General features: G+C 45.9%; 1 protein-coding gene across 1 annotated transcript in view; it reads left to right on the forward strand.

Annotated features, from left to right (window-relative positions):
• Nucleotides 1–27,566, forward strand: part of MRE11 (MRE11 homolog, double strand break repair nuclease) — a gene marked incomplete at its 3' end in the record, with an annotated part of 586,107 nt that overhangs the window by 483,615 nt on the left and 74,926 nt on the right. The window contains exon 17 of the mRNA XM_082248202.1: nt 23,177–23,241. Within this exon, the coding sequence (XP_082104328.1) occupies nt 23,177–23,241 (65 nt within the window). The remainder of the gene's footprint in view (nt 1–23,176; nt 23,242–27,566) is intronic.

Consider the following 27,566-nt stretch of genomic DNA (forward strand, 5'->3'; position numbering starts at 1 on the left):
ACATTGCGATATTTTTTTTCCAACGATATATATTGCGATATTGAGAGAGCCATCAATCCAGGCTAAAGTCAACAATTACCTTGGGAAGTAGTGCAGCAGCCTTCTTCTGATTGTACTACAGGGCTAGCCAGGGTTAATGTTACTGTAGTAGAATTTGGGAAGAAGTGCAGCAGCAGCCTTCTTCTGATTGTCATTGCATTTGCACCATACAGGGCAGGCCAGGGTTAATGGTAATGTAGGGAACTGGGTGGACAGGGAACTGCAGGTTTATAAGACGCTGACAGTGTGACTGTGCTGTGAAAGGCAGAGCCTCATAGGACCCCTTTGCCCATCACAGTTGTCACAGTTGTCTCAACCAGCTGAATGGTAGGAAGGTGGAGGAGAGGCAGGAACGTCCATTACCAAAGTCACTACTGTGCCAGTAGTGATTTCTTGCATATAATTTGTTATATTGGTGGTAGAAGGTAGAAGAATACAGCCCAACATCCGTCCCACATGTTAAGTCTGCCCTGCAGCTCTCCTGACCGAGCGGTGAGCGCGGCACAGCGAACCAATCACGTCGTGAGTAGCGGCACAGCGAACCAATCAGGTGTGCAGGCATGCGTGATTGGTTCCCTGTGCCGCTGCTCACGGTGCTCTGCTCACAGCTCAGTCAGGAGAGCTGCAGGACAGACTTAACATGTGGGACGGATGTGGGGCTGTATTCTCCTATCTTCACTGTGAGTCCCCAATATCGCATGATTCGGCGATGTGACTATCACCCACGCCCGAAGTAATCGTTCAGTCCTAGTTCAACCTATGATGTGTGTGTGTGTGTTTGCTGTTAACTGTACATTGTATACCCCTGTATGTTGTGGTCTTTAAGGTCACTGTCTAATAGTTTTTTGAAACTATCGATGCTCCCTGCTGATACGACTGCTTGTGGAAGAGAATTCCACATCCTTACTGCTCTGACAGTGAAGAACCCCTTACGTATTTTAAGGTTAAACTGTTTTCCCTCTAGTTTTAGTAAGTGGCCACATGTCTTATTGTATTCCCTTTCTCTGAAAAGTTTGTTCCTTATGCTAGGGTCGTCCCCAGTACAGTATTTGTACATTGATATCATATTCCCCCTCAAGCGTCTCTTCTACAGAGAGAATAAGTTCAATGCTTGTAGTCTTTCCTCATAGCTGAGATCCTCCATACCCCTAATTATTTTTGTTTCCCTTCTCTGGACTCTCTCCAGTTCCAGCACATCCTTTCTGAGGACCGGTGCCCAGAACTGGATGGAATACTCCAGATGTGGCCGGACCAGAGTCTTGTAGAGTGGGAGAATAATCTCTTTATTTCTGGAGTGAATCCCCTTTTTTATACATGCCAGTATTTTGTTGGCTTTGCTTGCAGCGGCTTGGCATTGCATGCCACTGCCAAGCCTGTTGTCCACTAGTACCCCCCAGGTCCTTTTCCATCTTAGATTCACCCAGAGGTCCCCCCCCCCCCCCCCTAGTGAATAGCTTACTTTCGTGTTTCTGACGCCCAAGTGCCTTTCTCAAGCCTTCCAAGATGGCAAAAATAAAGCTTGCAGGGGTCATAACCCTCCCTTACTATATATAAAATGAAAGAAAGAAACAAGTGTTGCTTTAATTTCTACTTTAATTTTTGTGGCAGTGTCCCTGCCATGTTGCTAAAAAGTGCTTTTGGTCCTCTGTTTTGGGCTTGAGAAGGGCAGATTACATTTGGGTCCTCCCATCCAGCCAATGTGTTTCCAGCTGATAGTGCTGGCCTGGCATAGCCAAAGAGCTCCAGTCTTCTTCCTGAAATCCCACCAGCTTCAGCTGTAAGTCTGCGTGTGAGCTGTTTGACTATGCCAGGCCAACATTGTACCACACCACCTGCCACCAACCAAGGGCATACTGACTTCCAATGTATAAATAGTAATTTATCACTGACCATATCTGCACACAGCATTCAGTTCCACTAACTACTTTTGGTAAGGCAGGCCATACACAGTGCAAATTTGCACGATTCCCCTATCAACACAGACAGTGCTGACAGAGGAATCCCTCCTGGCCGAAGACCGTGATTATTGCTATTGGCTATAGCAGCCACTAGTGATAATTGCAAGTAAATCCGGTAGGCTGGTTGTACACAAGTTGATTGATTAATCAATTTGGTACATTCAGCCTGCCCATACACAGTTCAAATCTCAGCCAGTTCCTACTGAACCGGCTGAGATTAGAACCGTCTATAACTGGCCTAAGTAAGCCTTTTTACTGACTTGTGATGAAAAGTACAACATATTGGTGTTGATTTACTAAAACTGGAGAATGCAAAATCTGGTGCAGCTCTGCACAGTAATGAGCTTTCAGGATTTTTGTCAAAGCTTAATTGAATAAGAAGTTAGACGCTGATTGGCTACTGTGCACAGCTGCACTAGATTTTGCACTTTCCAGTCTTAGTAAGGCCTCCTTCACACGAAGTGTCCCATCAGGTCTGCCTGTCAGCTCTTCAGGTGGACCTGATCAGACTCTACATTGTCCTCTATGGATTGGCTGATGTCAGCGGACACGTCTGCTGAAACTCGCCACTCTCCAATCCGATCCTGTCTGCCAACAACAGGATGGCGATCCTATTTTTCATCTGTCTGGCGAATCGGATCAAATGGAAACGGACATGCAGTACGTTTCCATCTGATTGCTCCAAAGAGCAGAGTGGACACGGACTTGTCATCCGCCTGCTCAGTGGGAATCAGCAGAGAGATCCCCTGCTGAGCAAGTGTATTCCACTTCGCAGGGGAGCCCATGTGAAAGGGGCCTAAATCAACTCCACGGTGTTTGAGCTATGGAGCTTTATGATCTCTATGTATGAGCCTGAAAATGCATTGAAATTTGTTTTAAAAAAAAAATCAGTTTTGAGGATGGAAGAACAATCCCATTCAGGTATTTACAATGTTCATATTTACCACTTCCGGACCGCCCGCCGCAAGTTTTATACTTTGATGTTAATTACTGGTGTTGTAGCAGCAGATAGCTGCCATAACCCCCGTATTTTCTTACAGGGCGAGTGGTCTTCTTTCCAATAAAAGTGGTGGCGGTGACTCACCGGGGATCACTTTTATGGGCGGCGGGGATCTTTTCTGAGTTCCCCTTTATACTCACTATGTACTAGGGACTCCTGAATTGATCCTGCTTTCTTGTAAGTAATTGACGGAACAGGTGTAACCAAATTACGTATTATAGGGTCATCTGTTAAAATTGACCAGTGTCTTTTCAAGACCCTCCAAATTTCCTCATGTTCATTCGAGAATCTCAGTACCACCCTGGTCACATAATCTATTTTGTTGATTTTTGGTATTGTGTTTTTCTTCTTAAATAGAATGTCTTGTCTATCCATGACCCTAACCCGATTAAACTCCTTTTTCAGGCAGGATTTTGTATTTCCCCTAAGTAATAGCCTTCTAGTGAGTTCATCAGCTTCCAATTTGAAGTCTTCATATGTGGTACAGTTCCGTCTAATACGTAAAAATTGGCTATAGGGGATTGAGTTTTTTAGCGGTTGTGGATGAAAGCTGTTAGCATGCAACAAAGTTTTGCCAGCTGTTTGCTTTCTGTAAAGCTTACTACTAAGTCGTCCTATTGGATCCTTACAGACACAGATATCCAAAAAGGTTACCTGTTGTTGGTTATAGGGCATTGTAAAAAACAGATTCCACTCATTTTGGTTTATTTTTTTACTACGAAAGTATCTACTACCTTCTTTAGAACGTCGATTAACCACTTTACGACCGCCCGCCGCAGATGTACTGCGGCAGGCAGCCGCTCCCAGGCAAATAGCAGTACATGTACGGCGCTCGCTCTCGGGAGCCTAGGGGACGAGCGCACGCCGCTGGTGGTGTGCTTCTGCCCCTGCTCCTCAGAGGGGGAGCCGATGCAGCGGGCAGGTGGCTTTGATTGCCACCTGACACCCGCAATCGTTCCCCGCTGAGAGAGGAGGACAGTCAGCTGTTGTAAACACAGCCGACCGTCCTTCTCCCTGCAATGATCATAGAGCCCATGTAATCCTTCTATATAGGATCACATATCTCTATGGTAATTTCAGAAGCCACGCCCCCCTACAGTTAGAAACACTCCCCTAGGCTCACATTTAACCCCTTGATCACACATAATGTTAACCCCCATCCCTGCCAATGTCATTATTACATTAACAGTGCAAATGTCACTGGTCCCCTCAAAAATGTCAGTCAGGGGTCCGATCTGTCTGCCGCAATGTCGCAGTCCCACAAAAAATCACAGATTGCCGCCATTAGTAGTAAAAAATAAAAATGACAAATCTTTCCCATATTTAGTAGCCGCAATAACTTTTGCGCAAACCGATCGAAATACGCTTATTGCGATTTTTTTTTTTTACCAAAAATATGTAGCAGAAAACAAATTGGCCTAAAATGTTAAAAAATTTTGGATTTAACATTTTTTTTTTTAAGAATGTCATATAGCAGAATGTGAAAAATATTGTTTTTTTTTTTTTTCAAAATTGTCGCTCTTTTTTTGTTTATAGCGCAAAAAAATAAAAATCACAGAGGTGATCAAATACCACCAAAAGAAAGCTCTATTTGTGGGAGAAAAAGGACATAAATTTTTTTTTTTGGGGTACAGCGTTGCATGACCGCGCAATTGTCCGTTAAAATAATGCAGTGCCGAATCGCAAAATAGGGCTTGGTCAGGAAGGGGGAAAAATCTTTCGGGGCTGAAGTGGTTAAGAAATGTTCCTCCCCCCCCCTTATTTCATCTGTATATTAGGTTGTTTGTCCACAATTCATATTAAGTGTATGAATAGCCAAAACTGTTTTTCTTCCAGTTTTGGATAGAGTAGGGAAGGGTTAAACCCCTACCAGGTTATTTTTTTTTTTTGCTGTCTATGTACCGTTGGAAGAATTCCCCTCACTTCCTGTCCCAGAAACATAACAGGATGTTAGAGGAAATCTCTTTAAATCAAGGAGAATTCCCCTCTTAGTTGTCCCTGGAGGATGTGGAATGCTTGATTTTTCCTTGCTACACATCTTGTCCCTCCAGAATGTGACTGGACACTGAATGAAGAAGCAGCTGATTTCCTTGTCACTCTGCTCTCTCCTCTTCTTGCACTGCAGCAAACTGATTGGCATCTTGTGCTGCTTCTTTTTTCTCCATTCTGAGCTCTACTTTGCAGAGACTGCAGGAGACTGATGCCAAGAAAAATTCAGATACTTACATTATTTGTATCTCTATAAACTATATCATATTTAACAATGTTTTAATCCATACAAAACTGCATTTGTATGTTATATCTGCCTGTAATACAGCTTTAACCAAACAGTGGGAACATTTTATTGTAAGGAAAATTGCTATAAATAAGGCCAATGTTGGCTTTTAATATGGACCACTGTATGGTGGGAGTCATTTTTATAGTATACATTTACAAAACCGCTTGTTATATAACCTATTGTACTTGTATAATCCGTAATACTTTTTCTAATATGTTGGTGTCCTGAATTAATTTGTCATCATCAAGATACGTTGGTATCCTGCCTTAATCTGTTATTATTCAGTCATAAGATATCTTGCATTTAAGCACACTGAATTAATTCCCCTTCGGATAGTTCAGCTGAACACTCTGCTTAATTGGTTCATTAGCTGCAGACCTGTTTCCTACCTGTTGTTGAATAATAATGGTGTTGAACGCACTGTCATGCTATTTCCCAAGAGATAATCGCACCGCTAGAAAGTATATTTCAGAGAACTCACTTGCCGAAATTGTATTAGCAATCAATGTATATATGATGACTGCAGATCTGTCACAGAGCTAAACAGAAGACTGACTAGGCTCTGATAGAGGCAGCTATTCCCCATGAAGTTCTGGATTAGGGAAAATGTTAAATACAATTTGGGAGGCTGCTGGGAGGACTCTTTGTCCCCTGTCTGCTTGGTCTACAGCCACAAGGGACATCAGGAGCCTAATAGCTCCCTGATTTCTCTATAAAGAGGACTGGTCACTACTATCACATTGGGAGCTTATCACTCCCCTTATGATGGTAATAAATTGGAAAACAAATTAAAAATGAAAAGGCCCCCTCCACACATGCACACACAGGCATATACACTATATTGTCAAAAGTATTGGGACGCCTGCCTTCCCACACACATGAACTTTAATGGCATCCCATTCTTAGTCCGTAGGATTTAATATGGAGTTGGCCCACCCTTTGCAGCTATAGCAGCTTTAACTCTTCTGGAAAGGCTGTCCACAAGGTTTAGTAGTGTGTCTATGGGAATGTTTGACCATTCTTCCAAAAGTGCATTTGTGAGGCTAAGCACTGTTGTTGGACGAGAAGGCCTGACTCGCAGTCTCCGCTCTAATTCATCTCAAAGGTGTTCATGGGGGTGAGGTCAGGACTCTTTGCAGGCCAGTCAAGTTCCTCCACCCCAAACTCGCTCATCCATGTCTTTATGGACCTTGCTTTTTGCACTGGTGCGCAGTCATGTGGGAACAGGAAGGGGCCATCCCCAAAATGTTTCCACAAAGTTGGGAGCATGAAATTGTCCAAAATGTCCTGGTATGCTGACGCCTTAAGCGTTCCCTTCACTGAAACTAAGGGGGCAACCCCAACCCCTGAAAAACAACCCCAGACCATAATCCCCCTCTACCAAATTTTTTGACCAGTGCACAAAGCAAGATCCATAAAGACATGGATGAGTGAGTTTGTGGTGGAGGAACTTGACTGGCCTGTCATCAACCCGAAATTTGGGATGAATTAGAGCAGAGACTGCAAGCCAGGCCTTCTCGCCAACATCAGTGCCTGACCTCACAAATGCGTTTCTGGGAGAATGGGCAAACCTTCCCATAGACACACTCCTAAACCTTGTGGACAGCCTTCCTAAAAGAGTTGAAGCTGTTTTAGTTGCAAAGGGTGGGCAAACTTAATATTGAAATTCATGTGCGTGTAAAGTCAGGTGTCCCAATGCTTTTAACAATATAGTGTATGTACATAAATGCCTTTTATGCATTCTCATTATGCCAGTGGCAAGAAAAAAAATAGGGCCGTTATTTTAGTGAACAATCCATTTTTCACCATTTTGCAAGCACACAATTTTAAACGAGGAAACATTTGTTTCTTATTAACCGCCCCCCATCACCATATAGGCAAATAACAGCGAGCAGGATTCTCTCTTGTTCCTGGCCAACGTCATATGACGTCACCCAGTCTCACAGCGATCACGACCGCAATCTCGATAAAGAACTGGTGGCGCGGCTCTTTACCCATGTAATCAACTGTGTCTAATCACAGCGGATCACGTGTAAACACGGAAATGCATGTAAAAGAAGGTGCTTTGGTCAGTTGAGACCAAAATTGAACTTTTTGGCCTAAAAGCAAAACGCTGTGTGTGGTGGAAAACTAACACTGCACATCACCCTGAACACACCATCCTCACTGTGAAACATGGTGGTGGTAGCTTTATGTTGTGGGGATGCTTTTCTTCAACGGGGACAGGGAAGCTGGTCAGAGTTGATGGGAAGATTGATGGAGCCAAATACAGGGCAATCTTAGAAGAAAACCTGTTAGAATCTGCAAAAGACTTGAGACTGGGTGAGAGGTTCACCTTCCAGCAGGACAACGACCCTAAACATACAGCCAGAGCTACAATGGAATGGTTTAGATTAAAGCATATTCATGTGTTATAATATTGAAAAAAACTGGTGTATACTCGCACCTAGGTGCAAAATAGTGAAATCTGGGAAGCTGCAAGTATAATAGCCCAGTCAAAGTCCAGACCTAAATCCAATTGAGAATCTGTGGGAAGACTTGAAAATTGCTGTTCACAGACAACAAAACATATACAAAAAAGCTCAGTTAAATAATTAATAAAAATGTATTAAAGTGGCATCCATCCCTAAATTGTTACAAAAACACATGGAAGGCTACACCCGGCTAAGGGTTGCCCCCAAGAGAGGATGGGGGAATGGGATGTTTAAGATGCCTCAAGTGAAAATCATATAACAACCTATGTTAATATAGGTATAGTAAAAAGTCTTTATTAAATAAATTCACATAGAACAGTGCAAAAAATATACAGACATATTAAAACCTGAAAAAGTTGCAATAAGTAATAAACAAGGATTCACAATATGTTTTCTTGGAAGACCAAGAACAGATAGGGTACATAATCATATACATGCATATATGAAGGAGGGAACCAGACAAAGGACCCCAAAAGCCCCTACGCGTTTTGACTTGAAACAGTCTTCCTCAGGGGGAGCAGTGGTCCACGGTTCCTCTAGCCTATATCCGTGTACATCCGTGTACATGTATATCCGAGATGCCACGGATAGGAGACCGGAGTCTCTTGCCCGTCATACTTATTCTGTTACGGGTTTGATGCTTAAAAGTCTGTTTGCCTTTCTTATGGCAGCCCAGGCAGTCGCGAGTTGGACGCAGGTGCTCAGGCGCGTCCTAGTGGCTGATTCGGCCTCACCGGCGACATTGGATATGGTGGATCAAATCCATCAAGGTGTCATGTATTTGTGTGATGCGGACTTGGATTTAGTGCCGTTGGCTGCACGTGTACACAGCGTGGCGGTGTTGTCTCGCCGCCTGGTTTGGTTGAAGTGTTGGTCTGTGGACCAATCTTCGCGCAAGACCCTAGCCAATCTGCCTTATGATGGATCTCGCCTTTTTGGGGAATCCTTGGATACGTTGATAAAGGGGATCACGGGCGGTAAGAGCACGCTCTTGCCCCATTTCCCCAAGGCTAAGGGGGCTCCTGGTAAGAAGCATACTAATTTTCGGCCTTCTCAGGGGTCCTTTCGTGCCTTTCGGTCGCACTACAAGGGCAAACCGTTCAAGGGTCACAGCTCCCAAAAGAAGCCGTGGTCTGGTAAGCAGAAGTCCGGTCAGTCCGGACCCGCGGCCCATAACAATGCGGCCTGAAGGGACGCCCTCACCCAGTTCTGGAGTGGGGGGACGCTTGCTCGGTTTTCTTCAACCCTGTCTGGCCCGCGTTCGGGACCGGTGGGTTCAGGAGATCGTTCAATCTGGCTACAAGATCGAGTTTCTCTCTCGGCCGGAGAGCAGATTCTTTCCCTCAAATCTTCAACTGTCTCCAGAGCGTTTGCGGGATCTGCACCTAGCGGTGCGGGACCTGAGGGCTCAGGGAGTGGTGGTTCCGGTGCCTCATCGGGACAGATTTCGGGGGTTTTATTCAAATCTGTTCACCGTGCCCAGGAAGGAGGGCAAGGTTCGTCCAATTCTGGACTTGAAGGCTCTGAACCACTTTGTGCGGGTTCGCAAGTTCCGCATGGAATCCCTGCGGTCGGTGGTGGCTGCCCTGGTTCCGGGGGAATTCATAGCCTCCATCGATTTGAAGGATGCGTACCTTCACATCCCGATTTTCGAGGGTCACCAGAGGTACCTGCAATTCGCCATTGCGGAGGATCATTACCAATTCGTGGCGTTACCTTTTGGTCTCGCCTCGGCTCCGCGGGTTTTCACCAAGGTGCTTGCACTGGTTCTGGCTTTGTTGAGAGCCCAGGGCATCTCTGTCCTGGGGTATCTGGACGATTTTCTGGTTCGGTCTGCGACCGGCCAGGGTCTGGAAAAGGACCTGTCCGTCACGATGCAAACTCTACAGGAGTTTGGTTGGACGATAAATTTTCCAAAATCGACGCTGGGTCCGTCGGTTCGTCTTCCCTACCTGAGAATGATCCTGGACTCGGTCCAGGCGAAGGTCTTCCTGCTGGACGACAAACTCAGGACTCTTCAGGAGGAGGTCAGGTCCCTCAGGGATGTTCCACACTCGTCACTGCGGACGTGCATGAGATGTCTGGGGTTGATGGTTTCGGCCTTCGAGGCGATCCCCTTTGCCCAGTTCCACACGCGGGGTCTCCAAGCGGAGATCCTGTCCAGGTGGGACGGGCGACCGCAATCTCTGGATCTTCAGATCTCGTTGAGCCATCGCACCAGAAGGGATCTTCTGTGGTGGCTCCAGTCCCCGATGGTGTCAGGGGGCAAGTCCTTTCGTCCTCTCTCGTGGACAGTGATCACCACGGATGCCAGCCTGTCGGGCTGGGGTGGTGTTCTGGGCGTTCTGTCCGCCCAGGGAACTTCGTCGGAGGGGGAGTCCTCCCTTCCGATCAACATTCTGGAATTGCGTGCGATAAATCTCTGCCTTCGTCGTTGGACGGACCGGCTGCAGGGCTGTCCGGTTCGGGTGCAGACGGACAATGCCACGGCGGTGGCCTACATCAACCACCAAGGGGGCACCAGGAGTGCCCGAGCGGCTCGGGAAGTAGCCGACATTCTATCTTGGGCCAAGACTCATGTCCCGGCGATAACGGCAGTTCACATTCCGGGGGTGGGGAACTGGCAGGCGCACTATCTGAGTCGCCAGACCCTGGATCAGGGGGAATGGTCTCTCCATCCGGCTGTCTTCCAGATGTTGTGCGCGAAGTGGGGTCTTCCAGATGTGGACCTGTTCGCGTCTCATCTGAACAACAAGGTGAAAAAGTTCGTGGCAAGAACGCGCGACCCTCGGGCAGACGCGTCGGACGCGTTGGTGGCCCCCTGGCATCAGTACCGACTGATGTATGCGTTTCCACCGATTCAATTGCTGTCCAGGTTCCTTCGCAGGTTGCACTCGGAACGCAGCACGGTGATTCTTGTGGCACCGGACTGGCCTCGCCGGTCCTGGTACGCGGACCTCGTGAATCTGGCGGTCGCTGGCTTTGACGGCCTGGCTGTTGAGACCGAGGTCCTGAAGGATAGGGGTCTCTCCCCTGAGGTCATTCACACTTTGATCAACGCGAGGAAGCCTTCCTCGGGGAAGGTCTATTACCGTACTTGGAAGGCCTATTTTGCCTGGTGTGAGTCCTGGGGGTTTTCACCTCGCACGTACTCGGTTTCTCGAGTGTTGTCCTTCCTTCAAACGGGTGTCGACCAGCGTTTGGCGCTGGCTACGGTCAAGGGTCAGGTGTCTGCGCTGGCCGTTCTTTTTCAACGTCCTGTGGCTTCTAACCCCTTGGTTGGCACTTTTGTTCAGGGGGTGCGACATCTGGTCCCTCCTAGGAGGGAACCTCTGCCTCCTTGGGATTTGAATCTCGTTCTCTCCGTGTTACAACGTGCTCCTTTTGAACAGATCAGGGAGATCTCGTTGTCTATGTTGTCCAAAAAGGTCGCCTTTTTGGTGGCGATCACTTCGGGTCGTGGAGTGTCGGAGCTGGTGGCTTTGTCCTGCAAGTCTCCGTATCTGGTTATTCACTTGGATAAGGTGGTCTTGCGACCTAACCCTTCTTTTCTTCCGAAGCGAGTTTCGGAATTTCATCTCAATGAGGATATTGTTTTGCCTTCGCTTTGCGCGAAGCCTAAGCATCCGAAGGAGGTGAGGTTGCACTCCTTGGATGTTGTTCGGGCGATAAGGGTTTACCTTAAATCGACTGAGTCTTTTCGCAAGACGGACTCTTTGTTTGTTCTTCCGGAAGGTCCTCGGAAGGGAATGGCGGCGTCGGCTTCTACCATCGCCAAATGGATCAGACAGACCATTGAACAGGTATATGCTTTGCAGGGAAAAGTTCCCCCTATGCCTGTGAAGGCGCACTCTACTAGATCTCTGAGTACGTCTTGGGCCTGTCGTCATGGGGCTTCTGTGGCCCAGGTGTGTAAGGCGGCGACCTGGTCGACCGTGCACACTTTCACAAAATTCTATAAAGTGGATGTTCAGGCATCGGCAGATGCTTCCTTTGGCCGCAAGGTTCTTAGTGCGGCAGTTCCTTAGGGTCCCTTGTTTTGGACCCCTGGCTGTTTTGGGATACGTGTTTTATCCCTGGGTTATTTGCTTTTCCTGGGTTGTTGCTCCTGTTGAGCAAGTTTTTTTCATGTTGCCCAGCTGGTTTCCTTCCTTTGGTAAGGTTCCTTTCTTTGCTGTGGAGACCGCGTTGCCTTACGGCGCGGCTGCGTTTCCCACCCCTCATGTTTGCACTGCTTTGGGACGTCCCCATTGTGACGAATAAGATGGCGGCGACTGTCGGAGGACGTAAGAGAAAACTGAATTTTTGTAAAAACTTACCTGTAAAATTCCTTTCTCTGAGTCCTCCGACAGTCGCCGCCCCCGCCCCTCTTTTGGGGTTTGGTTATATACTCTACTGCTATTCCACTGAAACTGAGATATGGATGCAGGAAGTAGGAGGGTATTGACTGAGGGGACCACCCCCTGGGGGTGGGATATGTTAAAAGCTTTAATGTTAACATATTCTGTTGCCTAGCTACTCCTTCGGAGCAAAGTCTAATACCCCATTGTGACGAATATGAAGATGGCGGCGACTGTCGGAGGACTCAGAGAAAGGAATTTTACAGGTAAGATTTTACAAAAATTCTGTTTTTTTATTTTACCCTATAATATTTATATATTTGTATTCTGTATTCATCCTTTTTCCCTATCCTCCCTTCCTTTGTCTGTGTCGTTGTATTTGTCTATTTCTTGCATCACCACTATGCTGTAGATATATTCGTATATAATTGTATGTATTCTACAATACACTTCTGGATGCCTTGTGCATTTTGATCATGCCACCATTTTGTGATTCCCTTGCTTGTTTCTCGAGCGACCCTGGGGAGTCTTTCCTTCCCAGTTGCCACCCGACACACGTAGCCCCTCTCTCCCCATTAGGGGGGCGTTAGGGGCTTGGAGATCTTTTTTCCTTCCCTCTGGGTCGGGACTATCTCCTTCTCCGGCGTCCTTGTATGCCGGATCGTGTGTCGGCGCATTTTGTTTTTTTTCCCTCGCTTTGCCCTTTGCAGACATGGCCGCCGAGCGGCTTCCGGTTCACGGGGGCCGGATGTTGGGGTCGGTCAGGAAGGTCCTGCCAGGAGACAAGCTGGCAACCGCAGGCAAGATCCTGCCCCTTGAATTTCCCAAAGCTAATTGGCTAATTGGCAAATGTGAAAGCCCCAGCATGTGAATTGAGTGTGCTGCGCACCTGATGACAGTTAAGCATCAAGAGGCCTATTTAAGCTAGATCTGCTCCCAGGATCAGTGCTGTCTCTTCTACAGCGTTCCGTGCCAGTCCTGCTTCCTGTTGCCTGTGTTGTTCCTGAGATCTTGACCCGGCTTGCCTTTGACTACTCCAGTTCTCTGCCTGCACCGACCCCGGCTTGTTCTTTGACCATTCTCCAGTCTCTCCACTTGTACCTGATCTGACCTCTCTGTGTATGACCCGGCTTGTCTGACTCTGCTTACCTTCCAGTATTCCTCGAGGCTCCCTAGTTGCTGCATTGATCCAACTACTCCCAGGACACCTGCCTCCGTCTGGAACTCTACGCTACCAGCAGTCCTGCAGCCTGCACGTCCACCGGCACTCGCGCGACTCTGCACTCTGCGCTTCCTGTTTACTCTATCAGGGGCTCTGAGTCAGAGGTGTAAGAGAGGCTTTCCTCCGCACATTCAGGCTCTACCTACCAGGTACGTGACAGTACGAGACAGCCATGTCTGAGCCTGAGCGAGGAACCTCTCCCCTGGATGAATTATGCCTACACCTGGCCGGCCTCACACAGGCCGTCAAGAGCCTGCAGGAAGGTTATACACGGTTGGAGGAACGTGTTCAGATGCTGTCAACACCATCCACAGCTTCTAATGCTGCGTCCTCACCTTCTGCTGGGAACTCTGCACCATCCACAGTTGTGATGCTCCCCCCGGAATCCAGAGTACCTACCCCCGAAAGATTCTCGGGTGATCGCAGCAAGTTCAGGGCTTTCTGCACCGCCTGCAAACTTTATTTTGCCTTACAGCCCCGCACCTTCTCTTTGGAGACCACGAAAGTTGGGTTTGTCATCTCCCTGCTGCAGGGGGAACCCCAAGCATGGGCTCATCGTCTTCTAGAGCAGAAAGCCTCTTCACTGGACACCCTGACCTCTTTCTTCAGCGACATGGCCCAGATCTATGAAGACCCTCAGCGAAATACCACTGCAGAAGCCGCACTCCATTCCCTCCAGCAAGGCCACAGAGCGGTCGAGGAATATGTTCCGATTTCAGGCGTTGGAGTACAGACACAAATTGGAATGATGCGGCACTCCGCTACCAGTTCCCCGCATGGGCCTTTCAGAAGCCCTAAAGGATGAGCTAGCCCGAGTTGGGGTCCAGCACTCGCTGGACGATCTCATAAAGTTATTCATCCAGATTGATCGGAGATTGAGAGAACACAGGGCGGAGAGATCTACCGGACCATATCGTCCTGTGTGGATGTTGCCTCGAGTAGCTAACTCACCAAGCCCGGCTTCTTTTGAACCCTCAGCACCTGCTCAGGATGTGCCAGAACCCATGCAGTTTGGCCTACTCCGTCCTTCGCTTACCAATGAGGAACGACAACGCAGGCGACAGAACAATCTGTGCCTTTACTGCGGGGAACCAGGCCACTATGTGAGAAATTGCCCAGCCAAACTCCGTAAGTGGTTGTCTATCTCTTCTCCCAGGTCCTCAGCCCTGCCAAACGGTTCTTCTCATCTGGTTCTCTCTATTCTGTTACAGCTTCCAGGAGGAACTATTCAAGTACCGGCTATAATTGATTCCAGGGCCTGCAGCTGCTTCATAGACTTATCCTTTGCCGCTGTACACCGGATACCCTTACAGTCCAAGGCCCGGAAGCTTTCTGTTCATCTGGCAGACGGGTCCACCATCAAATCTGGACTTGTTTCTCAAGAGACCACCCCTTTACCTGTCACCACCACTTCCAACCACCAGGAACTTTTACGTTTGGATGTCATAGCCTCACCTTTGTTCCCAATTATCCTTGGCATGCCTTGGCTGCAGGCACACAACCCTCACATTGATTGGGTTACACAGGAGATCCAGTTCAAATCACCCTACTGCAAACAACATTGCATGCCAGGACCACCATGTTCCCCATCAGCCTTGTTATATATGGATACTGACCCTGAGGTTTGCAAATCTGTCCCTACCACGTACCTGGACTTTTCAGAAGTTTTCAGTAAAAAAGGAGCAGAAACTCTCCCTCCTCATAGATCCTATGATTGCCCCATTGAGCTTCTCCCAGGGGCTGAGGTGCCTTTTGGACGAATCTTCCCCTTATCTAAACTGGAACTCGTAGCTCTCAAGGACTACATTGATGAGAGTCTAAAGAAAGGGTTCATTCGCCCATCAACCTCTCCAGCTGGAGCAGGCATCTTTTTTTGTGGGAAAAAAGGATCATTCTCTCCGACCTTGTGTCGACTATCGTGAGCTTAACAAAGTCACGGTCAAGAACAGGTACCCCCTACCTTTGGTACCCAAACTTTTTCAAAGACTCAGGTCAGCCACAATCTTTACAAAGCTGGATCTCCGAGGGGCATACAATCTGGTCCGCATATGAGCTGGGGATGAGTGGAAGACGGCATTTCGTACCCGATTCGGGCATTTTGAGTACCTGGTGATGCCTTTTGGCTTATGTAATGCCCCTGCCACATTCCAGCATTTTGTCAATGACATTTTTAGGGACTTTCTGGATCTCTTTGTCATCGTCTACCTGGATGATATTTTGATCTTTTCCCCTTCTTTAGAAATCCACCAAGGACACGTAAGAAAGGTGCTGACCTGCCTTCGACAACATGGCCTGTACACCAAACCAGAGAAATGTGAGTTTGAGCGCCAAAGCATCCAGTTCCTGGGATTAATAATCTCCACAGAGGGCATAAAGATGGATCCTCAAAAGGTCACAGCCATTCCGGATTGGCCAGCTCCCACAGATAAGAAGGTAATACAACGCTTTGTAGGATTTGCAAACTTCTACAGAAAATTCATAAAGGGGTTCTCGGCCATCATTTCTCCCATCACACAGTTGACCAAGCATAGCAACCGGTTTTCCTGGACTCCCGAAGCCCAATGCGCTTTCGAGACTCTTAAACAACTGTTCACATCTGCACCTATTCTTAAACATCCAGATCCAACCTTACCATACATGTTGGAGGTTGACGCATCAGAATCGGCAGTAGGAGCAGTACTCTCTCAACGCCGGGGGGCCAAAGCCCTTCTGCACCCAGTTGCATTCTTTTCTCGTAAGCTGTCATCGGCAGAAAAGAATTATGACGTAGGGGACCATGAACTTCTTGCAATAAAGGCTGCACTAGAGGAATGGAGATATCTCTTGGAAGGGGCAGCTCACCCCATACTCATTTTTACAGACCATAAAAATCTTGAGTACTTAAGGACAGCAAAACGTCTGAGACCACGTCAAGCCCGGTGGGCATTGTTCTTTTCAAGATTTTCCTTCCACATAACCTTCAGGCCTGGGTCAAAGAATACTAAACCCGACGCTCTTTCCCGCCTGTTTGGTGAACCTGAGGAAATGGAGCTTCCTGACACCATTCTTTCCTCTGGAAACTTTCTCTTATTGCAAGAGGACATCTTCAAATCAGGCAAGCTTCGGTAGGAGTCTCCGCTTCTTCCGAAACACCCTTGCAAGTAAGGAATGGACTTTTATGGCATCAAGACAAAATCTTTGTCCCAGAAGAAGTACGTGTCCCTGTCTTAAGCTTATGCCACGACCACGCATTAGCAGGTCACTTTGGAGCTAGTAAGACAATTGAGCTGGTCCAGCGTACCTTCTGGTGGCCTCATCTGGATAAGGACTGCAGAAAGTATGTGGAGACATGCACCACTTGTGCCCGAAACAAGGGTAACAGGACCAAAGCATGGGGTCTGCTTCAACCACTGCCAATCCCGGTCAGACCACGGAGAATGATCTCAATGGATTTCATTGTGGAACTCCCTCCTTCAGAAGGGTACAAAACCATTTATGTAGTCGTTGATCGGCTGTCCAAAATGGCACATTTTCTTCCTATGAAAGGCACACATCTGCTCTAGAGACAGCACGGATTTTTATCAAGGAGATAGTGAGGCTCCATGGAATCCCAGCTAACATTGTATCTGATCGAGGGGTTCAATTCACCTCAGGTTTTGGAAAGCCCTCTCAAGAACCCCTGGAAATTGACTTATCCTTCCCTTCGGCCTATCACCCCCAAACTAATGGCCAGACGGAAAGGACCAACCAAACCCTGGAGCAATACCTGCGCTGCTTTTCTTCCTTTTCCCAAGATGACTGGATATCATTACTTCCTCTAGCTGAATTTGCCTACAACAATTCCAACCACTCTGCTACCAAACAATCCCCATTCTTTGCCAACTATGGCTTCCACCCATCTTTTCTACCCAGCACTATCTCGGAAAGCTCTGTTCCAGCTGTGCTAGAAACCGTAACCTTCCTGGAAACCAACAACAAGCTACTACAGGAAACAATAACCAAGGCACAGGAGTACAACAAGAGAATGTTTGCTAGGAAAAAGCGTGGCGAATTAATTCTGGAGCCTGGCGATCAAGTGTGGTTATCCACCACCAACTTAAAATTAGCATGTCCATCAAGAAAACTGGGACCTAAGTTTGTGGGGCAATTCCATGTAAAGAGAAGGATCAATAATGTGGCTTACGAATTGGAATTAACAGCCTCCTTTAGGATCCACCCGGTCTTTCATGTGACCCTTCTGAAACCTGCCTCTCCCAACCCCTTCCCAGAACGAAACTCTGGCCCACCCGAGCCAACAATAGTAGGGGGAGAAGAGGAATATGAAATTGAGGAAATTATGGACTGCAGGAAAAGAGGTAACCAAATCCAGTTCCTGATCAAATGGAAGGGATATGGCCCCGAGGACAATTCTTGGGAACCTGAAAACAACATCCACGCCAGAAGACTCCTTCAGACGTTTAAACGGTCCCATCCGGATAAGATGGCCCAGTTGGGCATCCGGAGGCTGCCCATTGGGGGGGGCCATGTCAGGAAGGTCCTGCCAGGAGACAAGCTGGCAACCGCAGGCAAGATCCTGCCCCTTGAATTTCCCAAATCTAATTGGCTAATTGGCAAATGTGAAAGCCCCAGCATGTGAATTGAGTGTGCTGCGCACCTGATGACAGTTAAGCATCAAGAGGCCTATTTAAGCTAGATCTGCTCCCAGGATCAGTGCTGTCTCGTCTACAGCGTTCTGTGCCAGTCCTGCTTCCTGTTGCCTGTGTTGTTCCTGAGATCTTGACCCGGCTTGCCTTTGACTACTCCAGTTCTCTGCCTGCACCGACCCCGGCTTGTTCTTTGACCATTCTCCAGTCTCTCCACTTGTACCTGATCTGACCTCTCTGTGTATGACCCGGCTTGTCTGACTCTGCTTACCTTCCAGTATTCCTCGAGGCTCCCTAGTTGCTGCATTGATCCAACTACTCCCAGGACACCTGCCTCTGTCTGGAACTCTACGCTACCAGCAGTCCTGCAGCCTGCACGTCCACCGGCACTCGTGCGACTCTGCACTCTGTGCTTCCTGTTTACTCTATCAGGGGCTCTGAGTCAGAGGTGTAAGAGAGGCATTCCTCCGCACATTCAGGCTCTACCTACCAGGTACGTGACAGGGTCATTGTTCGGCGTCTATTCCGCCCCAGCGCCTTCCGGTCTCGCTGTGGCGGCCCTCGGCATCTCACGCCGTGTCTGTCAATTCGGCGGCGGGGGAGATACCATTGCGGGGGGGGGGGGCAGATGGATTCAATGTCCATCAGTGGGTGAGGGCTGGAGGCACTTCCTGGTGTGCAGGTATGGGCGGTTTGGTTGGTGGCCAATGGGGGCGGTCCCACTCCCCTACATATACCTCTGCACCTTGACCCACACTTTCATTCCCTACCTTCTGTGGGGAGGTATGTGTGGTGGTGCTGAGGTGAAGGTAGGTTGTTCCCTGACACTTCTTATTCCTTGTCTTCATTATTTTTTCATTTTTTCACTTTATCTAAGATATATATATATTTTTTTTCTTCTTTCTTCCCTTTCTCCCTTTTTTTTTGTTTTGTTTTTTGTATATAGTTAGGAGGTTATTCAACTTAACCTTGCCCAGTTCTTTCTGAATTACAACTGGTCCCAGCTGGGACGTTGTGGGCTATAAAGGGCCCCTCCTCCCTCTGGTTTAAGACTTTTTGGTATTCTCCCCTAATATTTTTTATATTTTCTTTTTGGCCTCTATACATGCGGCTTCGTCTTTGGGACGTCACAACTAAACCTCAGCATGTATATGACATATTGGACTTTTGTGTCCATACACATAATTTTGGCTTTTTTCCTTTTGCTTTGTTTTTTACATATTCATTTTTTCCCTTTTTCTCTTTCTTCCTTTTTTATTTATTTTTTTGCATTTTTTTGTTTTTGTTCTTTGCTTTTTTTCTGCTTCTCTATGTGCCCCCGTCCTCCCCCCTCCTCATATCGCCACCAGGTTTTGCTTCCCACTCATCAATACCCCAGCCCTTTGTGGCTTCTGGGTTAGGACTGGCGACTCATCGGTTGCTCTCGAACAGCTGGGTTGACATTATCCATATGTATGAATATGAACAACTATTGGTAATAAATGTAGGTGTGTATATCATATTTTCCTCTTTGATACTATGTTTATTTCTTATATAGCTAATATGCAATGTAAAAACAATCTCTGTGTTTTCCATACTATGTACACAGATATAGGCTAAAGGAACCGTGGACCACTGCTCCCCCTGAGGAAGACTGTTTCAAGTCGAAACGCGTAGGGGCTTTTGGGGTCCTTTGTCTGGTTCCCTCTTCATATATGCATGTATATGATTATGTACCCTATCTGTTCTTGGTCTTCCAAGAAAACATATTGTGAATCCTTGTTTATTACTTATTGCAACCTTTTCAGGTTTTAATATGTCTGTATATTTTTTGCACTGTTCTATGTGAATTTATTTAATAAAGACTTTTTGCTATATCTCTTGCTTCACTACTAGTATAACTATATTAGCATAGGTTGTTATATGATTTTCACTTGAGGCATCTTAAACATCCCATTCCCCCGTCCTCTCTTGGGGGCAACGCTTTGCCGGGTGTAGCCCTCCATGTGTTTTTGCTGTTCACAGACACTCTCCATCCGATCTGACAGAGCTTGAGCTATTTTGCAAAGAAGAATGAGCAAAAATTTCACTCTCTAGAGCAAAATCTGGTAGAGACATCCCCAAAAAGATTTGCAGCTTTAATTGCAGAGAAAGGCGGTTCTATAAAGTATTGACACGGGGGCTGAAAACAAATGCATGCACACTTTTCACATATTTATTTGAAAACCATTTATCGTTTTCCTTCCACTTCAAAATTATGTTCCACTTTGTGTTGGTACCACTATCACATAAAATCCCAATAAAACACATGTACGTTTTTGGTTGTAATATGACAAAATGTGAAAAATTTCAAGGGGTGTGAATACTTTTTAAGGCACTGTAAATCTGCGAAGGGGCATATTTAAAAAAAAAAACTAACAAGACTTTCCTACCACTTTAAGCTTCTTAGGAGTACATTTAAACTGTAATAGCAGTGAGGAATATTCAGAGACTGGAGACTATCCTTCTTTTATTACTGTTTTAAATCCGCTAGGTTCTTTGGGATATTAAGAATGTTAATAGGCAAAAGCTGAGAGACATAACTATGTGTAAACCTATGTTGTCCGTTTGTAAAGATACACATCAGGGCTGCATAAGAGAAGGAGTTTTGTCACTGAAAATAAAGCTTTGTTAGTTTTTTAGATGGCTCCTAGATTCAAAGCAAATTTGTCAAGCGCTGGTGTAAGAATATTTTTATTTCACATAAAGCATTTGTTTAGCTACATAGGACAATGTAACATGCAATAATGTAAGCATGCATATCTCATACCTGAGCAATCCCTGCAAACAATAGTTGTAGTCTCTGTTACAATACTACTGTACAGTGAAGGCAGCATTCTTTCAGGGCCAGTAACCTCTGGAGTTTACTCGGCCCTGCCGCAATTCACAGAAGGCCTTGTATTATTATCACTATTATGCATATTTATTTATATATATTTTATGTAGCACCAACACTTTGCAACGCGTTTACAACATGAGAGCAGACAATACAGTTACAATACAATTTAATATATGAGGAATCAAAAGGCCCTGCTCGCTAGAGCTTACAATGTAGGAGGGAAGGTCAAATGATACAAAAGGTAATCACTGTGGAGGATGAGCTGATGGCGAAAATAAAAGTGCAGTTGTTGGGTTTGGGCAGGATAGGCTTCTTTTTTTTTTTTTTCAATACATTTTTATTGATTTTCAAAAAGAATAAGGAACAAACCACAAACATCAGTGTAAGAGCTGGTTCACACTGGGGCGACTTGTCAGGCGACTCCATTCAGTGCAATGGAACCGTTCTCATCAGAGCGACTCAAGTCGCTCCAACTTAGAAAAAGGTTCCTGCACTACTTAGGGGCGACTTCGGAGCGGCTTGCATTGACTTCTATTAAAGAAGTAGTTTGCAAGCCATGCTGAAGTCGCGCTGCAGGGGGCTGCTTCAGAGTCGGGCGGCTTTGAAGCCGCCCCAGTGTGAACTGGCTCTAACGTACAATGGCTCAAAACTGTTTCACAGGTACAAAAATAGCAAATATCATAGCGTGCATACAAACAGTGCAGCAATACGTGAGCTTACATCTTTGGATGACATAGTGGGCAGTGAGGAGCCGGCCAGAGCTGTGTCGACCCCCTCCCCCCCCCCCCCTGCACCCCAAGGATAGGCTTCTTTGAAGAGGAGGGTTTTTAGGGATCGTCTAAAAGCAAACAGAGTAGGAGATAATTGGACAGATTGGTGTAGGGAGTTCCATATGATGGGAGAGGCTCTGGAAAAGTCCTGGAGGCGAGCATGGGAGGAAGTGACAAGGGAATTAGAGAGCAGGAGATCTTGGGAGGAGCAAAGAGAACGATTAGGTTGGTATTTTGAGACCAGGTTAGTGATGTAGCTGGGGGCTGAGTTATGGATGGTTTTGTAAGTTGTTGATAGTATTTTGAATTTCATTTGTTGGGTGAGCAGCAGCCAATGGAGAAATTGGCAGAGAGGAGTTGCAGAGATATGGAGCATTTGGTAAGGTGGAGGAGTCTGGCAGCAGCATTTATGATGGACTGAAGGGGGGATAGCCTATGTAAAGGTAAGCCATTGAGGACGGATTTGCAGTAGTCGAGGCAGGAGATGACCAGGCAGTGAACTAGGAGTTTTGTGATGTCATTGACATATTTTGTATTTTGTTCATTAAATGCAAGTCATTCTCTGATTGGATGAGGTCGGGATCATGACATCACCACCCCTCCTCTCCACCTTGTCTATTTACAGAATGCCTTGTACTCCTATAGAAAAAAAAAAAAAAACTTCAAGGAGTTCTGTAAATGGTGGCAGTGCTGAGTGAGCGACCTCTGGTGGTTACTATGTAGAAAGACAAATGGTCAGCACTGTACCTGGAAGACCGCAGCAATCCCTATAGTAACAGCAACTACCACAGTGATTTGCAGCTTACGCAGATATTGGGTCAGGTATGAGGTATGCATATTACATTGTACAATAATATTCATACCTAAACTTTCAACCTTCAAATACTCTCAAATTCTTCTTTAACATGAACTTAACAAATCCGTTCCTAATTCGAATGCATGCTTATTAATAATTTCAGAAAAATCCAAACATTGATTTCCCGTGAATGCATTCTGAGATCAAGGGTTCAAATGTATTTATAAATCTAATTATTGTGTTACTCTGTCATGGCAACATGTCATGTGATGGGGAGCTGTATTACTCCTTGTGATGCAGTGTACGTATTTCTCTGTATCTTTCCTTTGCTCTTAGTAATGGTTTCTGTACACATTTGTGTGTGTTTTGGTAAATCAACTCCATTATGTCCATAGAAACCCACCTGTTTGGCCTGTTTGTGTGTCTTACCCTGTTGATAGGTTGCTTAGGTACCCCAGCAGTGCATTGTGGGATTCAGGCGGGGGTTGCACTTTGGAGGCACTTATAGGTTGGCGCTAGGTTACACTGGAGGGGTTCATGACATACCATAAATTTGGAACACGTTTATTGTATATTTTCTACTTTTTTTTTTTTCTTTTTTTGAGATGGTCTCTTAGAATGTTAATTTCCAGCTGCACACGGCGTTTATGAAATTCAGATTCCTGGTAAAACACAGGATGTACACACGTCTAATTGATGTATTCCATACCATAGCAACATACTGTACGTGTCTCTGCATTTTTCTGTTATGACGAGGTTAGTTTGTTTTGAACTAGAAGCATTATTCTAAATGGCTTGTTATGTTCATCTACACCTTTAGCCTTTAAAGCCTCATCGTCAAGACAGTCTACATCAAGAAGTATTCCAGCAAAGAATTATTCAGAGGTAGGTCACTGCCATGTTTTCTTCAGGGGAGGAAATTTTAACGAATCAAATGAAGCTTCCCTCTTTAACATCATTAGAGCAATTAGCCTAATGTTTTGAATTTCTTGGTACTGCAGATATGGTGCAAGTGAATAGAAGGCCACATGAGAACCAAATTTGCATAGATGCCCAGTTTCATAACCACAGTATGATTATACAGTGCATTAAAGTAGTTGTTAAACCTAATGGGGTGACAGTTGTCATAAACCTTTGCAATAACTTCCCTTTTGACACTTCTTTTTTTTATTTTTATCCTTTGTGTCTCAGGGTTGCTGATATCATGCAGCCTCTTTGTAAACACTTCCTGACTGTATACCGTATACTCCAGCGAAGGCTGCATGACATTTCTCAGGGCATATATATATTGAATGGTGCGCTAAAACAATAGATGAATGACAAAAATCAATCGATATGTAACCTAAATAAACGAATAATAGTAGCGCAAGATCCAATCTAAAATTGTCTCAACAGGACTGAAAGACAAAGGTGAGCAGTGTGTAGATGTAGTATAAAACACTAAAATCACTTAAAACGTCCCACACTGACGGTCAGTCTGATGCAAGCTTCCCTAACAGCAATGTAGGGGTGGATATGACGAAATGCGTCGGGGCGTGACCAGACGACGCACCCGGCTACACGAATTAGGCAGATTAACATCCCGGAGCTATCTGTGCTGGCGTGGAGCCAGTATTCAGGAGTATCGGCTGTTTTTTCCTCATCGCCGCTTCTATATTGATGTGCCTATTGTTATTCTACCAAAAGTGAGTGCAACTTGATTATATATTAATAAAGGTTATTGAGACATATTGCACTAGTGAAGGTATCTTTTATCCTTACATGCTTTGGGGATCGTGAGGAGCTTATTAAGAGGAGTGGACAGCGAGTCAGGGCAAAGTGGATCATACATGCTACATGCCTCATGTTTTCCTGCTGGTCCAGTTAACCAATGCGATCTCTGCTCATTTGTGAGAATAAATGAGCAATAGGGTCTGGTGAGTTGCCATTCCTTCTATCATCCCAGACACTTGGTGGTGGAATCATAGGTGATCCTGTTAACCACTTTCCCACTAGCCACTGTGCTGCTACTGCGGCACAGTGGCTCCTTATCGTCTAGCGACGTAGACCTACGTCGCTAGACTCCTCCCCTGTAGGCGGCGCTCGCGCGCCGCCGGAGGCGCGCTCCCGCTGTTTTCATTCACAGCGGGAGTCGGGCCAGGGGAGGAGCGGCGGCGATCGCCGCTGCTCTGCCCCGATCGTCAGGTAATCCAGTTTGGAGATCCGCCCGCCTGTGTAAACAGGGCGGGCGGATCTCCTAAGTGACAGGGAGTGACAGATCGGAGTGTTCAGCATAGCTGAACATCCGATCTGTCCCTGGCTCACACAGTCACCTCCCCCCCCACACGTCAGTAAGCACCAGGCATACATTAACCCCTCCCTCTCCAATAAAATTAACCCCTTCCCTGCCAGTGTAATTTTTACAGTAACAGTGCATATTTATAGCACTGATTACTGCAGTAATGTCACTGGTACCCCCAAAAGTGTCAAAAATGTCAGTCAAGGATCCGATCTGTCTGCCGCAATGTCGCAGTCCCGCAAAAAAAATCACAGATTTTTTTTACCAAACATGGGTAGCAGAAAACAAATTGGCCAAAAATTTTTAAAAAAATTGGTTTTTACATCTTTTTTGGGAGGGAATTTCATATAAAAAAATGTTAAAAATATTGTTATTTTTTCAAAATAAACGCTCATTTTTTTGTTTATAGCGCAAAAAGTAAAAATCGCACAGGTGATCAAACACCACCAAAAGAAAGCTCTGTTTGTGGGAAAAAAAGGACGTAAATTTCGTTTGGGTACGGCGTCGCATGACCGCGCAATTGTCAGTTAAAGTCGCACAGCGCCGAATCGCAAAAAGTGGCCCAGACGTAAGACAGCAAGATGCTCTAGTGGTAAAATGGTTAAACTGCACGATTCACCGGCTGTTTATTGGACTATTTGCACATTTACCTAAAGGACTGTGGGACGTTTTAAGTGATTTTAAGTGATTTTAGTGTTTTATACTGTTTATGCTACATCTACACACTGCTCACTGGTCACCTTTGTCTTTCAGTCCTGTTGAGACAATTTTAGATTGGATCTTGCGCTACTATTATTCGTTTATATGTTTTATATCAAATATTTCCGTTATTTGTTTAAGTAGCAGCACCTATTTATTCTTTATCAGCTAGTAGCTGTATCCTCCTTGAGCGCAGAGTTATTTCTATAGTCAGGGCGTGACTTTGGGATTTAACACTACAGATATGTAACATAAGAGTGAAATTGAATATCTTCACAAATAGGTGACAAAGGCGAATATTTCTTGTGTTCAAATTAACATCAAAAAAAGTTCATAAATGTCCATAAACAGGTGATGACTCAAACTTCTGAAAAGTGAAAACAAAGTGCTTTCCAAATCCAATGTGAAAGCCCACCACCTGGTGAAATTCCTCCTTACCAGACGGAAAAGATAAGGTGCCAAAATATTGCAAATAAACTGAAGACAATCCCACAGTACTTCAAAACTCCTTGTGAAAACCCCCAAATAAGCCTCTTACCAGACTGCAAACAGCGCTTGCTATTCACCCAAGGAACACTATCAAGCAATTGTTTCTCAGACATATGACGTTTTCCTGACCTCCAGTCATATGTTGGAGAGCGATCGTCAGATCCATACATCTGAGAAACAAAATATCTTTTCCGTCTGAGGAATTTCGCCAGGTGGTGGGCTTTCACATCGGATTTGGAAAGCACTTTGTTTTCACTTTTCAGAAGTTTGAGTCATTACCTTTTCATGGACATTTATAAACTTTTTTTTTATGTTAATTTGAACACAAGAAATATTCACCTTTGTCACCTATTTGTGAAATTATTCAGTTTCACTCTTATGTTATATATCAATTGATTTTTGTCATTCATCTATTGTTTTAGCGCACCATTCAATATATATATTTTCACACATATTTACTAGGCACTGAATACTGGGAGCAGCTTTAACCATCTATCAGCGCACCCCCTACATACACATATTTCTCAGGGCATCTTTCCTGTTGGTGACAGCAGTGGTCCATGTCTGTGTAATGTGTGCTGTAACAGACACTGTGCCAGGGTGACAATGCAAGCGCAGATTTGAGGGACAGGGACTGAACGTTGTCTCCCTATAACAGGAAGTGCCTGAAAGACCAGATAATATTTTAATGAAAGTTGCAGATTTTTGAATAAAAATTACTTTTGACATTGCATTAACAGGTAAAGCTTTTAAATTGCTTGCCTACCGGCCACAGAATATATGCGTCATTGTAGGGAAGCGGTTATACCAGGATCATGGTATAATTTTTTTGGCCGCAGCAATTCTCTTTCAATGTAAAAGTACTCTGAGTGGCTGGGTGGGCAGCAGTTGGAATACTTTTACAGATGGCGGAAGGGGGTCCCACCCCCGCCATTACCTGAGCAATCGGTAAGACCAGTAACGATGCGGACGGCTACATCAAGTCCAGCCTTACAGTAAGAGGAACTGAAGCGGTTCCTCCCACTGTGTGACAGAACCTGGAAGTGCTAACTATTTTGTCACTTCTGGTTCCGGCTCTTTGTTTACTGGCTGCATAGCCAGACCAATCTGTGTCTGACCGGCTGCATTGGAGCAGAAAGGAGAGAGATGGAGTGTCTAATAGACCCCCCATCTTTCCATAAACAGTACCTGTCATTGCTATTGCTGTCAAAAGGGATGTTTACATTCCTTTTGGCAGCAATAAAAGTGATCAATAGATAAAAAAAAAAAAAACACTGTAAAAATAAATAATAAAAAAATGTAAAGCGCCCCCATCACCCCATGCTCACACGCAGTGGCGAGCCCACACGTTGGTCCCGCACGGATATGTAAACACAGGTATCACAGCAAGTTAGGGCAATAATTCTAGCACCAGACCACCTGTGTCAGGGGCGTAACTACAGGGGTTGCAGGGGTTGCAATCGCTACCGGGCCCCATGCTCCAGGGGGCCCAGTAGCAAACCAGTGGGTGAACTTCCAGGATCGCAAAGGTCACACTTGCAACCGGACCCTGGCATTGCACCACTGTGGGGAGGCCCCAAGATTGCAGGAAGGGGGCCCACTGCAGAACTTGTGAAAGAATCCTGCTGCGGGACCGTAATAAAAGGCCATGCAACGAGTGTAAAGAGCCCCAGGATTAGTGGGAAGAGCCCTGGGCTTGAAGGTAAGGGCCCCGGCCAGGGGTCTGGGGGGCCCTTCATGGTTT

The sequence above is a fragment of the Pelophylax lessonae genome, assembly GCF_965119305.1.
Source record: "Pelophylax lessonae genome assembly, chromosome: 2".
In the NCBI taxonomy this organism is placed as follows: domain Eukaryota; kingdom Metazoa; phylum Chordata; class Amphibia; order Anura; family Ranidae; genus Pelophylax; species Pelophylax lessonae.